Genomic DNA, 19,284 nt, shown 5'->3' with positions numbered 1-19,284 from the left:
CAGTATCACTGCAGTCAGGGGAACATTGCAGTAATTCAGTTCTGTCATCCACTTAGCGACAATGTTTCACCACATCTGTAATAAAAAAGCATTAAATAGAGAGCCCTTAGGGGTTCCCTGGTTTCCACCCTTTAAATAATCCATGTAGAACCCTGCAGCAGTGTGTTTTCCTATTCAGGTAAGCAGCATTCAGTAATTATTTGACAAATTCCAATAAATCCATAAATTGTGAAAAATAAGACTAGGTATTCAAGTAGGACAAAAAGTAATGGCGCCCTATAAAAGAAGGAAGCGGTGGTATGTGTCTATGGTCATTTTTAGCTCTGTCAGCTTTGCCTTTTATGGAGTTTTGTGGGCGTGGCTAGAGGTGAATCAGTTGTGCTGGGTAATTTATGGCTAATCGTCATTTATTAACGTACGCATGCAAGTACAAAGAAAATCAGTGGTACTGAAACCTTTATGAATTTGGTTGGGTTTTATGAAAGTTACACATGACATTAAGGTGCCCAAATTCTAAAGGGGTCCTAAAAGGTTCTTTTAGTGATTAATGGCTTTAACTCTCTAAAGAATTGTTTCTAAAAGGGAAACCCTTTGTGGTAGTGTTGTTTTTGCTGTTGGGTAAACCCTTAAAGAACTCTACAACAAAGGGTTTCCCTTTTAGAAAAGAGAGCTCCTAAATGGTTATTTGGAGGTTTAATGGCTCTAGCTCATTAAAGAACCTTTTCTAAACGTGAAACCCTTTGTTGTCATTTTCTACATAGACTCTTTAAGAGTTTCCCGCAACAACAGCAACAAACGTTCAGTAAAGGTTTTACCTTTTATAAAGAATTCCTAAAGGGTTGTTTGGGTGGCTAAAGGGTTCTACATAGATCATGTAAGGGTTCCCCAACAACAACGACACTGCCGAAATAGCTCAGTTGGGAGAGCGTTAGACTGAAGATCTAAAGGTCCCTGGTTCGATCCCGGGTTTCGGCAGCTGGGAAGACTGCAGAAAGCAACAACTCTCTCTAAGGTTGTATACGTACACATTCCCCATAACACTTTTGGGCAGTTGTGGCCTAATGGATAGCGAGTCGGACTTGGAACCTGAAGGTCGTGGGTCCGGCAGGGATTGTAGGTGGGGGGAGTGAATGACCAGCTCTCTCTTCCACCCTCAATACCACGAGTGATATTGAGGTGAGACCCTTGAGCAAGGCACCGAACCCCCAACTGCTCCCCGGGCGCCGCACCAAAAAAAGCTGCCCCCTGCTCCAGGTGTGTGTTCACGGTGTGTATGTGTTCACTACTGTGTGTGTGCACTTGGATGGGTTAAATGCAGAGCACAAATTCTGAGTATGGGTCACCATACTTGGCCACAAGTCACTTCACTTCACTAACAAAAACAACAACCCTATAAAGAAGGGTTTCCCTGTTAGAAAGCTTCCCTGAACAGTTAGTGATTTTATCTCTCAAAAAATAGAAATAGTGCCAAAAAGGGTAGTTAATGGTTAATGGTTCAAGGGCTCTAAAGAATCTATTCTAAAAAGGATCTTTATTAGGGTTCTATATATAGCCTTTAAGGGGTCTATCCCAACAAAAACAACCATGCAGCAAGCGGTTTCCCTGTTGGAAAGAGAGTTTCTAAAGGGTTCTCTGATCAGTTAGTGGTTCTATGTCTCGAAAGAACCTTTTTCTAAAAAGCTAATCTTTCGTTATATTCGTCTATATATAACCTTTAAGGGTTCCCCCAACAACAACAACCCTACAAAAAGAGTTTTCCTTTTAAAAAAGGGGATGTTAAACTTATTCTTTGAATAGGTAATGGTTCTAGCTCCCTAAAGAACCTTTTCTAAAATGGTAACCTGTTGTTTTACAGTTCTACATATACCTTTAAGGGTTCCCCCAACAACAATCCAGTTAAGTGGTTTCGCTGTTAGGAAAGGAGTTCCTAAAGGGTTAATTGGATGCTCTAGCTCTCTAAAGAACCTTTTCTAAAAGGAAACCATTCATTGTAGGTTCTACATAGACCCTTTAAATCTTCTAACAACAACCACAACAACTGCACAGCAAATATTTTACCTTTTAGGAAGAGGTCTAAAAGGTAAACAGCAACCCTTAACAAAGTGTTTCTAAAAGGTTCTTTGGACAGTTAATGGTTCTAGCTGTCTGAAGAACATTTTTTTCAAAAGAGAGACCCTTTGATGCAGAGTTCTTCCAGAGAGCCAAACAGAAATAAATTGAACCTTTTCACCCAGCCTCTGCTGCCTTTGTGCCATGTAGATCAGACAGTTTGATGCATCTATTTGCAGAGTGCATGTGTATCAGCTGTCCCTGCTCATGATTAACGCTTTCGAAATGAGAGATCATCCACACCACCCTGCCCACCTGCTCAACATCTACCACAATGTCTGTGAGCTCAAACCACAGCGCTTCAGCAGGCGACATGATTCTGTTATGATGCTGGCATGGTCCACCAGTCACACTTCTCTGCAACATAAGCAAGGATGTAGAAAAGTACTGGGAAATTATTTTATATAAAGTGAAAGTGTAGATAGTGTCAAAACCTTACACAAATAAAGCAGAAGAATCTAGCTAAAAATTGCACTCAAGTGAAAGTTAAAAAATTGCGAATGAAGTAAAAATAAAAAATAAAAAAAAGTAAATATTTTTTTGTAAATGACTTACCCATCTTCAGACACACCCAGATAGCCACAGCGCTAACTATATTGTGCAGCATGAGAAGATCACTTTAGAATTTGCATGATCCTTGATAGTGTTTTTTTACACTGATGAATTTGATCACATGCTTTAAAGTGAAATGGAAATAAAATGCATGTGAGCCTGTTCTGTTGACGTATATAGTGTACAGTTATTGTCCGTATGAGAGAAGAAGAGACTTTCAAGTATTGTAATGCATACTTTAATGGGCTACATAAAAAAAATTAAGAAGTAAAAAGTAACTTTTTTTCTTGGAAATGTAATTAAGTTAAAATAATACCAAAATAATACTTAAGTATAGTACAATTGCTCAAATATTTTCCACTCCATCAGTCGTCTGAAGCTGTGGCTCTATGTTATAGTGTGCTGAGTGATGTTTGCAGTTCAAAATCCAATCCAAATGTTCTAAACGGTTAATGTTGTGAAGTCACTCATGCTGCTGAGCTGAAAGATGATGAAAGATGTCCTTATTATTTACCCTAGTTCAGGGGTTCCCGAACAAGGGGTCGCTTGATTTACAAATAACATTCTGAGAGAAAGTCATCTCTCCTCTTTTTTAATATAATTTAATTATTAAATTATTTTACAAAGTAATATTAGAAATATCGCTCTAAATATGAAAACGGATTTTGTGTACTTCTATGTTAAAAGTTGCTGAAAGTCACATTCAAACAAGCCATTTAAATGAAGAGTGTACGTGCTATTAATTCAACAATAAAAATGGACAAATTTGTCCGTCCATCTACCTACACTAAACAAACTAGTGCTGCATCTCAAATTGGATACGCGTGTTTAAAATCTTCACGTCGCCTTCAAACCTACCAAAAGATCTGTTTTGAATACCAGCCTTCTGGATTTTCTAGATGACTAAATACTTTCGAATGTAAGGTCAGAATTTTCGGTTTAGACACAGATCATGACAATAGTCACAATGACGGCGGAAAGCTATAAGAGAAACGGAGTTCACCCGTGTGTTTAATGTTGCAGTGTATGAAATTGCTGAACATTTTATAGTTAGACATGGAAATGTTTCAACTCTGAAATGCCGTGTAGTGAATGAGGCATTTAGTCCTCCAGATGTACATAAAGTACGCAAGCAAGTATACGAACAATGTCACTTGTGTTTCTGCTGCTTCTGCACACACACACACACACACACACAGAGTCATGCATCAAGAATAAACCAGTCCCCTCTAGTTTATGTAGCCATGTATCACAAACCTAAGACATGGATAATTTTCCCATAACAACCCGCCCTGTTGTGATTTATTCCTTATGTATTGCTTGAAATGAGACACGCCCTTTCAAAAACACCTTCTGACTTTTTGACAAGCTGTGGAACAAAATGTGAGCTCACCCTTCCTGCTAGACTGATTTGTTGCCGCTTAACTGAACTTTACACTGTTCAAATGTTCAAACAGTACTCTTAAATTATAAATCTAAAATAAACAATATGTTGGGTGGTCAAGGCATGAGATTACATTCATAATGTCTATTTGGGGCCCAAAAAGTTTAGGAAGCCCTGCGCTAGCTGTAATTAATAAAAAAAAAAAAAGATGAGGAAAAATGAAAGAAAATCACGGATGTAGATTGGAGGAAATCACTGCACCACAGTGTTACCCTACAAAGTGGTATCATTGTGTAGGTGAGAAAAGGAGGTTTGTTTTGCAGCATATGTCACTTAGTTACAGTGACATTACACTGCAAGACTTTCAGCATAATCTCCCAGATAAAAATCACACACCTTTAAAAAAAACTATTTTGGTTATAGGTTGAATGCAACGCATAATGTGACGTGCTAAAAGGGAACCGCTTTGTCGCAGGGTTCTAGATCCCTTAAGGGTTTTCCCAGCAGCACTAACAACAAAAATCCTCCAATAAACGGTGTTTCTTAATGGGTTGTTTGGGTGGTTAATGGTTCTAGCACTCCAAAGAACCTTTTCTTAAAGGGAACCTATTCGTCGTAGGCTTTCCACATTGACCATTTGAAGATTTCCCCAACAACAACAACAACCCTACAGAAAAGGATTTTATCTTTGGAAAGTGTTTTTATGTGGTTCTTTGGTTCTTTCTCTCTCTTTAAAGGACCTTTTTTGAAAGGGAAACTCTTCATTGTAGGCTTCTACATAGTCCCTTCAAGGCTTTCCCCAACAATAACCACAAAAAGCTTTTAGGAAAATGGAGCTCTTAAATTTTTTTTGATGGTTAATGGTTCTAGCTCATTAAGGAACATTTTCTAAAGGGGAAACCTTTTAGTTTAGGGTCTATATATACCCTTTAAGGGTTAAACAGCTACAACCCTACAACGAAGGGGTTTCCTTTTCGAAAGGGTTTCTAAAGGGTTCTTTGGATGGTTAATGGTTAAACCTTTTTCTGAATTGGAAAGTGTTCATTGTATGCTTCTACATAGACCCTTTTAGGGTTCCCCTACAACAAAACTTTTTTTTTCCTTTTGAAAAGAGTTTCTAAGGAGTTCTTTGGGTGACTAATGGTTCTAGCTCTATAAACAACATACCCTTTAAGGGTTCAACAACTACTCTACAACTAAGAGTTTCCATTTTATGAAAGGAGTTGTATAAGGGTTCTTTGAGTGGTTAATTGTTCTAGCTCTCTAACTAACCTTTTCAAAAAGGGGAAACATTCGTTGTAGGGTCCTACATAGACCCGTTAAGGGTTCCCCCAAAAGGTTTTTGTTTTATAAAGAGTTCCTAAAGTGTTCTTAAGTAGGACACAGAACACAGGGCGTAATCATACAGTCTAAAACCAACTTTACACAAAATGCTTTGTTCTGAGTATCAGATTAAACTCTGCCCCCAATTATGCAACGCAATTAACAAAATGCACAGTATGCAGTGTTTAGGTGATGAAAATTGAATATCTTACAATTAACAGGATATACTGTTTTTGCTGTGTTGAAGAAGAAAAGCTGGCATTGTGGCAAGACAAGTTTCTTATTTTATACACTTATGCAAACATGGCAGAAGTGCTTAGTATTTTCTGCCTGCTTCCTGTTGGAAACTTTACTGATGCTTTCAAAATCGAGTTGCTCTAACCACTTCCTCTAGTAAAAAATACACCAACGCTCCACCTTAGTGCTTAATCTAGAGAAATATGTTATAATATAGCACACACAGGTGCTGCTGATACAAACACCATCTGTTTGAGATCAGTCTCCACTCCAAATCCAAAAATTACAGAAAGATGGATAGATCTGTGCAGTTTTGCATAGATTTTGTAAATGTAACATTCTGACATTAATATGCTATGGTGGCCCACAAGTGCAAATCACATTAACAGCCCTAACACAACAGCCCAAAGACACAACAGCAAACCAGGAAACGCTACAACAAAATCAAAATCGCTACAGCAAATAAGAAAACACCACATCAAAACCAAAACATAACAGCACATCCAAAAACACAACAGCAAATCAAAAAACGCCACAACAAAACCAAAAACATATCAACATATCTGAAAACACAACAGCAAATCAGAAAACACCACAATAAAACCAAAAACATAACAGCATATCTGAAAACACAACAGCAAATCAGAAAACACCACAATAAAACCAAAAACATAACAACATATCTGAAAACACAACAGCAAATCAGAAAACACCACAATAAAACCAAAAACATAACAGCATATCTGAAAACACAACAGCAAATCAGAAAACACCACAATAAAACCAAAAACATAACAACATATCTGAAAACACAACAGCAAATCAGAAAACACCACAATAAAACCAAAAACATAACAACATATCTGAAAACACAACAACACTAGTTCAGAAACACATCAATATTAACACATAATGGAAAGGGGCAGTCCTTATTGAACATCACATCCTCACTGCTGATTGGACATGACGTATCACATGACTACCACAGGGAAAAAGAATTACATCAGTCTGTAATCTGTAATCAGTCTGTAATGATTTAATGTGAAGTTATTTTATGTTATCATAGTGTAGTTCTTCAGCTTCCTTTAGGTGTGTTTTCAACATTCATATTCTCCTATTAATGCCATGAAGAGTTAACAGATAAATAAACAGTTAAAATATCATCATGTGAATGCCCCTGACAAAAATAAGCATGAATAAAAGCATCACTGTGTTCATTTTTTATGCTCATATTTCCTCTCATTGTAACCATCCTCCAGCTCTTCATTTTCCACCACCTCTCAGACTGACATGCGCTGTGTTTTTGTTTTGTTTTGTTTTGTTTGTTGTCTTTTCTCATTTGCTGTTTTGATTCCCGCGTTATTATTGTGTTTTCTGATTTGCTGTTGTGTTTTCAATCCAAATATCATCCGTGTATCATCCAAAACTAATAATGGAAAAGGAAAAAAGGAAAGATGACTTGTTTTCTGAATTCAACCATTTATTGCCCTGGCAATGTGTTTTCAAAAAAAAAATTTATTTCTATTTTAGCTTCTAGATTCTGAATTTGATGTTTTACAATATATACTGAATTTTAGGAATATATTTTGACAGTTTGTCTGTTTTTACCAGAAGAAACGGACAAATGGATGACAACCTGCTAGAAATGGCAGTGTCCAGGTCGGTGAATGAGGGAGGATATACAGCATGATATTATGGGCTCAACAATTTTAATTCCTAGCTGCTAACATTTCTAGCAGATTGTCATCCACTTGTACTTTTCTTCTCAAATCGTGATCTTGGTAAAACCTGTGGATGCTCATGCTTCCCCACATCTTTCTTGTTTAAATCCTTAGTTTTCTCCCTGCATGCAGATTTTCATTTTTCATATTTCCTGTTTTACTGTTAAGATCAGAAAAATCAGAAAAAGCAAATAATTAAGGATTTGAATGTTTATTTTAATATAAAACAAATCCAGGTTGGATTTGCAGAAATAGAATGGAAAAAGAAAAACACGAGTTTGTTTGTTTCTGACTTTTCTTTATGTCTATGTCTATGTGTGTGTGTGTGTGTGTGTGTGTGTGTGTGTATATATATATGTATATATATATATATATATATATAGAGAGAGAGAGAGAGAGATTGATAGATAGATAATAGATAAATAGATTGAACAGATGATACATGGATTGTTTTTTGCACTTTGCTACTCTATGTGGCCAAAAGTATGTGCACCCCTGACCATCAGACTCATATGTGGTTCTTCCCCAGCGTGTTTCCACAAAGTTTAAAGCACACAATTGTCTTTGTATGCTGTAGCATTACAGTTTCCTTTCACTGGAACTAAGAGGCCCAAAGCTGTTCCAGCATGACAATGCTCCTGTGCACAAAGCGAGCTCCATGAAGACATGGTGTGTGAAGGTTGGAGTGTCCGAGTTCAGCTGAATGAACACAAATATCCCCACAGCCACGCTCCAACATCTAGTGGAAAGCCTTCCCAGAAGAGTGGAAGCTTATTTTCCCCTTTACAGGAAAGGGGGAATAATTCTGGATGTTCAACAAGCACATGAGTTTGTTGAAAATGAGTCAATTTCAATTTCACAGATTCCTCTGTGATGTGATGAAGTGGTGGTTTTCACATTTCCAAATGATATTTGATATAAAGAAGTCTAGATCTAGTAGATAACAGAGGATCAACAGAAAGCATTGCGGAAGCAAGGAAATATTTCACAAAGACGTGGCTGTGGCAGGTTAAACAGAAAATGAGCCATCACTGACACTTTATTTCCTCTTATGAGAGGGCCTGATGTGCAAACCAAACTATTCCACAGTACAGTGAGTCAGTGGCCTGCGTTTATGTAGCTCCTCCCCTGCATTCATTCTGCAACTTAGGCGTTTAGACACGATGAACAAATGTGTGAATCATGCACTGACAGACCTAATTTCAGCTCGTCTCTGACGAGTTTTCTTCTGAGCAAAAATTATTGAAAGGCAAGACAAAAATATACAGCAGACCTTTGCACATTTATAAGTGGAGTAAGGAATAACCCAGGATAAGGTGGAGTTACTGTTACCACCACAACGTTGATTATTTTCTCATAACACGACTGAGTGTTTTATTCCTCTTTGCCAACGATTACAATTTTTATTTAGTAAAGCATGACACATCATACTTATTTATAAAAATAAATCCTCATACAAAATGTTACATGATGTTAAATCTGTTTATGTGAAGTTCTCTTCATAAAAGTGCCTGTGTAAGCTGTTACTACAGAACTTATTAGAAAGTGTGTGTTAATAGAAACCTGTGATTTGCAGTGACACTATTGTCAGAGCTGCTGTTATAGAAGATTAATCAACACCTTCTGACCAACCAGAATTGAGAATTCAACAGCACTGTGGTAGAAGTGTGTAGTATAACACAATATATTTTAAATTAAATGCACCCTTTAAACATGTTTGGATTTTACTCTGAAGAATAATTTGAAGATGCTATTAGTACCCAATTTGGTCTCCAATAATTTGTCTGTAAGTCTTTTAAAAGAAATCTCTTCTCCAATTAAAATTTAATCAGAAATACTTTTTAGATGTGTATTATAATTAATTTGCAGTTTGAAGCGATTTGATCTAAAAGTGCCAAATTCAGGGCAGAGTTCATACAAATCAGTTCATTTATCAATCACACCATAATTAATCACAGCCTGTTTTCATCTGCAGATGGTTGTTTTGGATACGAAGATGGAATTAATTGTAATTATTTTATTAAAGCCTCTCGGGAATTAGGTATCAGAATGTATCAGAAGAATTTTCAAAATGATTTTAATATTACCAAGTTTTGCTTTCACCAACAGCATTTAAAGAGACCCTGTGCCAAAAAATGTCTTTACATGTATTTGAACAAAACACACTCTCATGTCTATACATTTATTTTGCATTATACCACAGCATGGATGAATTCCTGAATGTGATTGGTCAGAAAGTGTGTGTTATTTATGTCTAACAGCACAGTTTGGACAGCAGTTCTGGCTGTAGCATGAACAACAGGTTTATATTAATGTGCTCATTTGGACATATATATATATATAGTAACAGCTCATACTCAGGGACTCATACGGTAGATGCCCTGAATAATCTAAGACTAATAATAAACTGATCTTTTAAAAAGCGTTGTAACAAAGAACAACATGTAATTGCTGATGTGGTGAAATTTTTTTCTTAGGAGACATTTATTTAACATTTACGGAAGGAGTCTCGAGTGTCAGCGCTTTATAACAGACATGGTGCTTTGTGAAGTTTCACAGCACCAGGAAATCTTTAGGACAGAGGAGTTTACACTTTCCAGCTTCTCTGTAAAAGCTTGGACAAGCTGTGTTTTTTTGTTTTTTTTGAGAGAGAGAGAGAGAGAGAGAGAAAGATGCAGGTTGAGGGAATGACTGTTTATCGTGGCTATAAAGTGAAATCAGGAACTAACTTGTTTCTCGAACGTTGCACAGCATTAAACCAGTGAAAATGTGCAACGTGTCATTCATTAATAAATGAAACATTGTAATCGATGGCAAGTTGCTGTGATATAAGCAGAATAACGCACTCCAGACCATGCTGTAATATGTGTGGATTAACTAAACCAGTGTGGATTAATTTTGTGTATAACTGCACGGCCTGTCATTTGTTATTAATATCATATGATGAGCAGTTTTTCAATGTGGAAAATGTGTGTTTTCTTTACCAGGAATCTTTCTGAGATGAAGTGAAGTGACTTGTGGCCGAGTATGGTGACCCATACTAGGAATTTGTGCTCTGCATTTAACCCATCCAAGTGCACACACACAGTAGTGAACACACACACACACACACACACACACACCGTGAACACACGCCCGGAGCAGTGGGCAGCCTTTTTTGCTGCGGCACCCGGGGAGCAGTTGGGGGTTCGGTGCCTTGCTCAAGGGTCTCACCTCAGTCGTGGTATAGAGGGTGGGAGAGAGCGCTGGTCATTCACTCCCCCGACCTACAATCCCTGCCTGAGACTCGAGCCCACGACCTTCAGGTTCACCTTCAGGTTCACCTTCGGGTTGCAAGTCCGACTCTCTATCCATTAGGCCACGACTGCCCCCCCACGACTGCCCCCCCACGACTGCCCCCTGTAAACTTACACAAATAGGTACATCTTTTGAATGTTGTAAAATCATTCATGCTGTTATCACCTTTTAAAAATACTCTAAAAACAAATGGCAATTTGCAGAATTTAACTTGATTCAACTTCTGAACTTCTATAGTTCCTCAATCTCAGCTATTTTACTCGGTCTTCACCAGGCGCCCTGTGGAACTTTCTGGAAAGCTTTCTATCTATCTGTTACAACTGAGTAAGCTGAGGAAATATCTTTCAAAACAACACTGTCTTTCACAAATCAGGAAACTGTTGTTTATGCCAGACAACAATAGCCACCTAATAATATTTGATCAGATTTACTTCAGTTTTGGGTTTGTTACATTCCAGAAAGATCAGAAAAGTGGACTGAACACACTGTCAGAATCTACTATCAAGCTGAGACGCACTTACAGTGTTTACTGCGAGTCAAAATGGGGTCTTTAAGTAGCATATCATTACAATTCTCATATGATTTTCCAGGAAGCTTTTGATGGAGTGCATTCATTTAGGAATCATGTGCAATATCATATGTGCAATATACGTTAATATATTATTAATTTAATTAAATATATTTCGTAGACCCCAGCTGAGAGTATACTGTCCTGTGCACTGTGCATGGTGGATTACACAGAGCAGCAGTTTGTAGTAAATAAAAGCAGATTTCTTGGTGTTTTGGGCCAGTTTGTACAAAAATATGGCAGAAATATGGTTTTATTTTAGAGCTCAGTGAGGCAGGGTTTAGGTTGGAGACAGGAGATTTAAAAAACAATGTTTATTCCATACAGCACTTTCATTATTTTTTAAAATAGTATGTAAATCTCAAATGCAGTTAGGATTGCTTTTGCATTGAAAATGAGTTAGCTTTGTGTTGATCTACGTTTGAAGCTAAAGGATATGACTGTTCTATCGTGTTCCCTTAGACCAGAGTGCAGAGTTGATTCTACAGAGACAAAAGACGTCTCTGAAGTAGATTAGAAAAAAAGCTGTTCTTCTTCACGGTCAGATATTACACGTTAGATTTGGTTGAAAGTTAAGAAGTAGTTGAGTATCAGCTTTCACTCTTCATGCACTGCATTCCCACACTTTCTACCCCATTATAATTATCTATGGACTATGCTTGTCTATACTTATATACGGACAGGATGTGTTGTCATCACTCAGGAGGAAATACAAACCGTAGCTTGACCGCCTGGTTTTTGACCTCATATTCCTGCTTAGATGCGATCGTGCCACAATATAAATTGTTAAAGAAAAGCAGAAGGAGGAATCTGTTTAACATATGCATTCTAATTCTTCTTTTCCTATTAGGTTCTTATCAAATTCTTTCCATTTGTTCCTTCAGATGTTTCAGTGGCAGGTTTTTTCGCAAGGCAAAGGCACTGCAAGTCCTGACAAAGAATACATGCCTGGAAGAGTTATGCAAACCAAGCAATTATGCTCACATTGGTTGTTGTGCAATTTCTAGCTCTAGGCTTCATATTTTGTAGTATAGAGTATGTGCTTATATGGAAACTACTCTGTTCTGCTTTCAAGCGCAGATATCTGACTGCCATTTAGATCTGGAGAGTTGGAGAATGGTACACAAGCTAATGAAAAACAGATATAAAACTGCACAGGGTTAAACTATAGTTAATAGCAAGAATGCTTTATATCAAGGTTTCCTTAACTAACATTTAACACTTTCATTAACATGAACGAATCGTTAATATCAACTACAGCTTTAATGCATCAGTAACATTAACAAATCAACTATTAAATAATGAACCTAATAAGCCAAATAATCAGCAGGATCCATATTCAGCCCATTTCTGAGTAAAATTAATTCCACACTCACCAATACTGCAAAAAATGACATGTTCAAATGAAAATATCTTGATTTTATCTTGAATTTTAAATATACTTAAGATATATCTCTGAAAATATCTTAAATATGGGCAAAAGTATTTAGTATTTCCTAATATGGGATTAAAATAAACCAAATGTAAGATCAGTAAATTTATTCCTAGCCATTTTGTGCTCATTTCAAGCTTTAAATTTTCTTGTCCTTAAAATTAGCTAAAATATTTGCCAGTAGTACAAGACTATTTCACGCTTGAAATAAAAAAAAAAAAAAAAAAAATTCAGAAAAATAGGTTTAATAATCTTATATTTGGTTTATTTTAATCCTATAATAGGAAATACTAAATACTAGATACGTTCGACTATAGTTAAGATATTGTCAAAAGATGTCTGGGTTTTTTTTGTTTGTTTGTTTGTTTGTTTTTTTTTTGTTGTTGTTTTTTTTTGCAGTGAAAATGAACAACGTCTTAATTAACACATTTGTGGCTGTTAACTGTCAAAAATCAGAACTGAGATTGAAGCAAGTTACATTAATTACAACTCGAGACCAAAGTTCAGAAACGTCTCAACACTTAATAACATGCTGTAATTTTAATTTTGGCTCATTGATGTGGATTTATTTTTAGTATTTGATTAAATAATCATTAGTCAGTGCAGGTATATTCAGCTAAGATTTAAAATTTATTATTTAATGCTGGCATTTTACGGTTTCTTAATGTTAAATAATACAGTAAATTATGTTATTTAAGCAGGCTAAATGTAGATTGAATCTTTAATAAGTACACACTGCAAAACGTGATATTCTTAGTAACGTTAATGTCTTAAATATAGGTGAGTGTATCTAATATTTCTCATTATGAGATTATGATAAGCATGGAATTAAACACCCACAACACATGTTGTGCTGTTATAGGAAAATAATCAACAACAGTTCCACAGCAACTTACCAAAGATTACACTTCTTTATTAATTAAAGAACATTATAGAAAATTAAACATTATACTGCTATAGAAAATTACTCAACGAAGAAGAATTCAACAGTACTGTGGTGTAAAAGAAATATAAGCTTAATAAACCTATTTATAATTATTTATAACTATTTATATTTATACTTTCAACCATGTCCTGTTGTTAGCAGATCATTTTGGCACAAAATGATCAAACACAGAAACTTCTTTTTTTTTAAAAAAAGGCTTAAAATCTTATGTTTGTTTTAATATAATCTTATAAAGAGAAATATTAGATACATTCAACTATATTCAAGATTCTTGTTAATATTTCGGGATGTGATGTGATTAGAAGAACGTTTGTTTGTTTATGTTTTTTTAGCACATTTTTTGTTTCTTTGCTTGTTCTTTCATGCTGATGGTCATAATCTCTGACTCTCTCGACTTTAGTTTGCAGTGTTAGCATTTGCTGCAGATGTTGTTGATGGATAAAACATCACAGTTTGTGGTTTCTTTTCTCTCCTAGATGGACGACATCGATGCCATGTTCACAGACATGCTGCAGGAGATGGATCTCCTCACGCAGGTAAGATGTTTTCTTTACCATTTCTTTATTCGTTACTTCATAAAGACCTTACATTCCCAGAGCACTGTTGTATTTTTTGAGCGTTAGACAAGTCCTGATTTCACTTCCACCTGAAACTGAGCTACTACACACCCCATAGGGAATTGTGTATTTCATGCATTTTCATTCTCAAATTATCTTCTCCATGTCCCATTGGATGATTTTCCACTGTCATCTGCTTCAACACTTGATCATCAGAAGTGAAAGTTGTTAGATGTGAACGTCCGGAGCAGAACTTACCCAGAAGGCATTGTGATTCGTTGCAATTCACTGATCAAAACGATATAACAAAAAAAAAAAAAAAAAGAGGTTTATATACAGTCTGGGTAAAGTGAAGCAATGATGAAAAACTGATCCAAGAGAATTTAATAAATAAATATTAATAATAAAATGTTGTGTGATACCAAAATTGGATCATAAATTATCGAGCTGTTTACAAAAAAATTGTTCAATAATCAACATTCATTGATTCAATATATACACAGTTAAATCAACACTTTAACTGTTCTTGTCGAGGACACTTTCCTGTGTTTAAAACATCTTTTACCTTTATTTTACATTTATATTCGTAAATGAATTGTCAGTGGTGTTAAAAATAGTGTCCAGTGCAGGGCCAGTTTTCATGGAACGTACTCACACAGTTCAGAGAGAGTGGGCTAGCGTGCTAGAAGCAAACATCCGCACAGAAATGGCTTGTTCATTGCAGTATATATCTGTGTCTGTCTGGAAATTCCACTAGATTGCTTACATTTAAATAGGGACCTAGAAATAGTGCAGAATATTAAATATTCAAGATATTGAACATTTACTTTCTTTGTTTTAAACATTTCAAAATTCCAAAATTTTAAATGAAAAAAAAAAAAATCCCAGATTTTCAATGCGGTCTCGGACCCCGCTGTATATACCACAGTGAAACAGACATAAGGACATAATTCAGTTTGTAATCAGATTCCAGCTGTCAAAACTGTCACCATCATGTCATTTCACATCATAAACTTACAATTCTTTACCATTTATCAGTAATGTTTTTCCATCAGTAGATTCAGTTATAAATGTAGAGGTAAGGGCTTTCAGCAGAACTGATTGAAATGGGATTTTCTCCATTTTCAATTTTAACCAGATTTAAAAAATGCTTTTTTTTTTAGAACTACTATAGATTAAAAAAAAAAAAGTCACAATTTCACAATGTGAAGGGCTTTCCCAGGCTGACACACACATAGCTGTGGTATACACTCAGTACCTCAGGTTCTCTGTAGTCTGTTGGGTGTTGTGTAGGATTTTGTACAAATGTCCAAGCCAGAGATTGAAACGTTAGTGGATTGAACCCTACAGTCTACAGAGTTCATGAGGTACCACACAGAGTGAAGAATGATGCACAAGATCCACAGAATTTGATATTAAACACCTCTGAAAGCCACGGGGATGCCGGCGTCCCTGGTTTGTTTTTTTTTAAACTGTTATTAAAACTCAACAGAAAGATCTGGTACAAAGCATTTGATATCGGGACTTTAGTAGAAGAGAAAGAGCCCTAAGTGGTTTTATTTCCACAGCTCTAAAGCTAATGTAGGCGTAACTGCAAATGTGTTCTTGACAGGATTGCTGTGTCACGTACCGAATTAATCATATCTATCTTATCACGTAATCGTGTCATTGTCTGACATGAAATGGACTAGCTGAGTCTGCCTTATTTCTCACTAATGTGCTTATTCTAACATGTTATGGTTTCTATAGTAACGGCTCCTTCACAGGGACAACCTGACTTGTTGATAGGGTGAAGACACCTGATTGTTGATAGGGTGAAGTTTTCTGTAAGAAGATGATTATTTAACATTTATGGAAGGAGTCTCCAGTGGCAGCGCTTTGTAACAGTCAGAGTTAAAACTGTAACTTTAGGTTTTCCAACCGGGAAAGTCTTCAGGATGGAGAGCTTTAAAGTTTCTCAATAACATGACAAGCTGCTTTTTTTGTCTTAGTAAAAACACAAAAAGGGACCCTGGTGTTTGTAGCCGCTGTAACGCAATTGATGCAGGTGTTCCACAAGATTAATTCAATTCAATTCTTTACTATCATTATACTAACTTTATTTATTTATTATTATTCTAACATTTATAACTTTATTGTCATCATGGCAAAGTGAGGGTTGTACAGTATAATGAAAGGCTACTTCTCTGGTGCAAGACAATAGACAAAGACAGTTCTGCAATGACATTAGACAAAAGACAAACAATAGGTGAGTGAATAGACAGTGAATACAAGATATGTGCAATGAACTGTAGCTTAATAATGTAGCTTATTGAATGCAACTGTAAACGGATAAAAAGTATGACCAGTCATTCTTTAATAAAAAAAAAAATTGTAATTGTCTGCAAATTGCTGTGGTATAAGAGGAATAAGACACTTCATGACGTGAATCTGTTGTTATGGGAAAATAATCAACGCAGAGTGGTGTGATGAACCGGAGACTGTTGATTATTTTACCATAACAACAGATTCACGTCATGAAGTGTTTTATTCCTCTTATACCACAGCAATTTGCAGACAATTAAATTTTTTTTTTATTAAAGAATGACTGGTCATAACATCATGTCCCTAATTGTTTTAATCCTTAATAAACATAGTATAACTTTGCACAATTTAGGACAAGTATGTTAGGTATATCAGAAACCAGTCAAAAGTTTGTACACCCCTGTCTGTAGGAGGTCTTCATTTTTACTAATTATGAAATATCATTAAGAATAAACATGAACGCTATGAAATAACACACAAGAAAATATGCAGTGAGCAAGAAAAGTATTTATCTAGTGTCCAAAATGTTGTATTTTGTAGTGTATTCCATAGTGTAATTTAATTATATACAATATTATTATACAATTCATTGGAACTCAAACTGTAGCCACGCCCACTCACCCGGTTATTGCTCTACTGCCTTCAAATTGCAACAGTACGAGCTTTTTTATTGGCTTCAGTCTGCAGTCTGGTGAATTTATCAAAGCTTGACATCCAGACACTGGATTTAGACCAAACGGGGAAAAGTAGCACACTTGTATCTAAACATCTTTAAAGTTTTTTTAGTTTAATCTAAAGAATATATTATTAGTACACTTGAAATTAAAGTACATATTGTTGTGAAAGTAGAATTTAAATTAACATTAATTACAAAAATCATCAAATTATGACCATTTATCAGAAAATAAAAACATCATAAACTGTGTCCAGTTTAGGGAAAAATGGCAATGAGTCATTTTGGAGCCAGTAGGAGTCGACTCTTAATAGTGACTTATTGGTGAGCTGAGCCAAATAATCTGTCTCACTGAAAAGAAGCAGAATTCTCCCCACTATTAGACAAGCTGTTTGACTTTTATTCATCTCCTGTATATCAAGCTGTATAACAGTAATAGTCCAAATGTGAGTCAGACTTCATATTCAAAACAAGATGTGGCTTTCTTTAAGCCTTTGGCATGTTTCACACTTTCTGTTCACTTTGTACTGAGTGTATAGTTCAATTTAAAAAAAAAAATATGCCATCTATTTATATGTAACACTCACAAATATTTGCCTGCCACAAAGCAGAAGTGATTTCAAATAGGAAGAAGAGTCCCTGCTTCAGTCGTGTGAAAACACAATGACACTTAAACTCATCCAGGCCTCATGGTGTTCTCTTTATGCTTTACAGAAGTATTGCTGTTAACATTTGAGTGCACTGAAAGTTCTTTCTTATAGGAAGTTAAAAAATGCTCAAGCATGCAGTTCATAATCTTTCATTTGTTAGGAAATCTCTACAACTACCCTTTACATAAACAGAACTGAAAGTTCCTCTGCTGAAAGTAATAGTGTGAAGACAAATATCTATATAAGAGATGTTTGTGCTAACTTGTTCCTTTTTTTGTGTTATTCTTCAGAGTCTGGCAGCTGAAGCTCCAGAGCATCAGCCCGCCTCCAAGTCCAGCCAGGAAATCAACTTCTCCATCGGCTTCACAGATCTCAATGGTAATAAAAAACATGTGACTCTACAGTAAAGCAACCTTTTCACTTTCCCTTGCCCATACTGTATATTGCCTACTCTGGGAGTCTCTATTCCTCAGGTTTAGTACTTTGTTTGGAAAATATGGTGTTAATTAGCTGTAAAATTGCAGTAAATTATAATAGAGTGCAGGCAAAGTGACGCATGGAGAATGTCTGGCTACTGTGCAGACGGCAGTTAAAATCAGATTAGCATCAAACCACATGGGTGGTTAGCTAGTAAAGATAGAAAGCAAGAAAGAAAGAAAGAAAGCGTGAGGTCTCAGTGAGGTTTTAATGTGTTTTCTGTTCATTTTAAAGAGCTGTCTGTGGCCTGTGTTCACTTTTTTTTTTGCATCACCAGACCCCCGAGACTGTCACAATCACTGGCAGTACTAAAGTACTTCTTTACAGAAGTGAAGAAGTGCTTCTTTATAGAAGATAGAAGTGTTCATTTTGTTCCTTTTTACAGACTGAGTACTTGACAGACCAAACGAATGAGTACATATGTAACCTACATTCATATCCAGGGTTGATCTCGACTTTCTGAAGTGTATTGTGTTTTGCATTCTTTTATTTTTTTTATTTTTTTCCCCGTTCTCCGAATTGAGTCATGGCCAATTCCCACCCACCAGACAGCTCTTCTGGGAGGGTGAAGGTTAACACACACTTCCTCCAGCTAACCACATCTTTTCAAGCTGCTGCTCACGCTGCGTCACAGTAACACACTCAGAGGAAAACATTATCTACCCTCTTCCACATACATGAGCTCACAGACGCCCACAATTTGCTAGCGCCACTGTGATTGACAGGCGGGATAGTAACAGCAGTTTCGCTTTCTTTGACTCCCAGTCACGGATGGTTGTGGCATCATCAGGATTCCACCTCATGATCTCCTGATGATAGGCCGATAGTTTTTCTGTTGTGCCGCCCTAAAAGTGTGCTGCACTGTAGCAGCATTAAAATTTTATTGAACAGATGCAGTAGCGACTTTGCACATACTAAGCTTAATGAGGTGGGCTAAAAAGCTTTGTTTTAAAAAGCTTTGTTTCAATATCTGATATCCGGTATCGGATGTTAGGTCGATATAAGGATCAGAAAATGCTGGATCAAAAAAGAAAGAACCGATTCTGTAATAAAC

The 19,284-nt window shown here is 36.2% G+C and overlaps 1 protein-coding gene and 1 non-coding gene across 2 annotated transcripts in view; both read left to right on the top strand.

Annotated features, from left to right (window-relative positions):
* The window catches only part of apbb1ip (amyloid beta (A4) precursor protein-binding, family B, member 1 interacting protein), a 49,133-nt gene that overhangs the window by 2,157 nt on the left and 27,692 nt on the right, over nt 1-19,284 (top strand). Inside the window, exons 2-3 of the mRNA XM_053234817.1 lie at nt 14,046-14,105; nt 18,044-18,131. Of these exons, the coding sequence (XP_053090792.1) occupies nt 14,046-14,105; nt 18,044-18,131 (148 nt within the window). The remainder of the gene's footprint in view (nt 1-14,045; nt 14,106-18,043; nt 18,132-19,284) is intronic.
* Nucleotides 903-975, top strand: trnaf-gaa (transfer RNA phenylalanine (anticodon GAA)). The gene has a single exon. It is a non-coding gene; the product is annotated as a tRNA-Phe (tRNA).

Source organism: Pangasianodon hypophthalmus, chromosome 1 (genome assembly GCF_027358585.1).
Source record: "Pangasianodon hypophthalmus isolate fPanHyp1 chromosome 1, fPanHyp1.pri, whole genome shotgun sequence".
NCBI classification, from domain to species: Eukaryota; Metazoa; Chordata; class Actinopteri; order Siluriformes; family Pangasiidae; genus Pangasianodon; species Pangasianodon hypophthalmus.
Note: the sequence above shows the minus strand (reverse complement) of the source record. Positions and strands in the feature narration are given on the sequence as shown.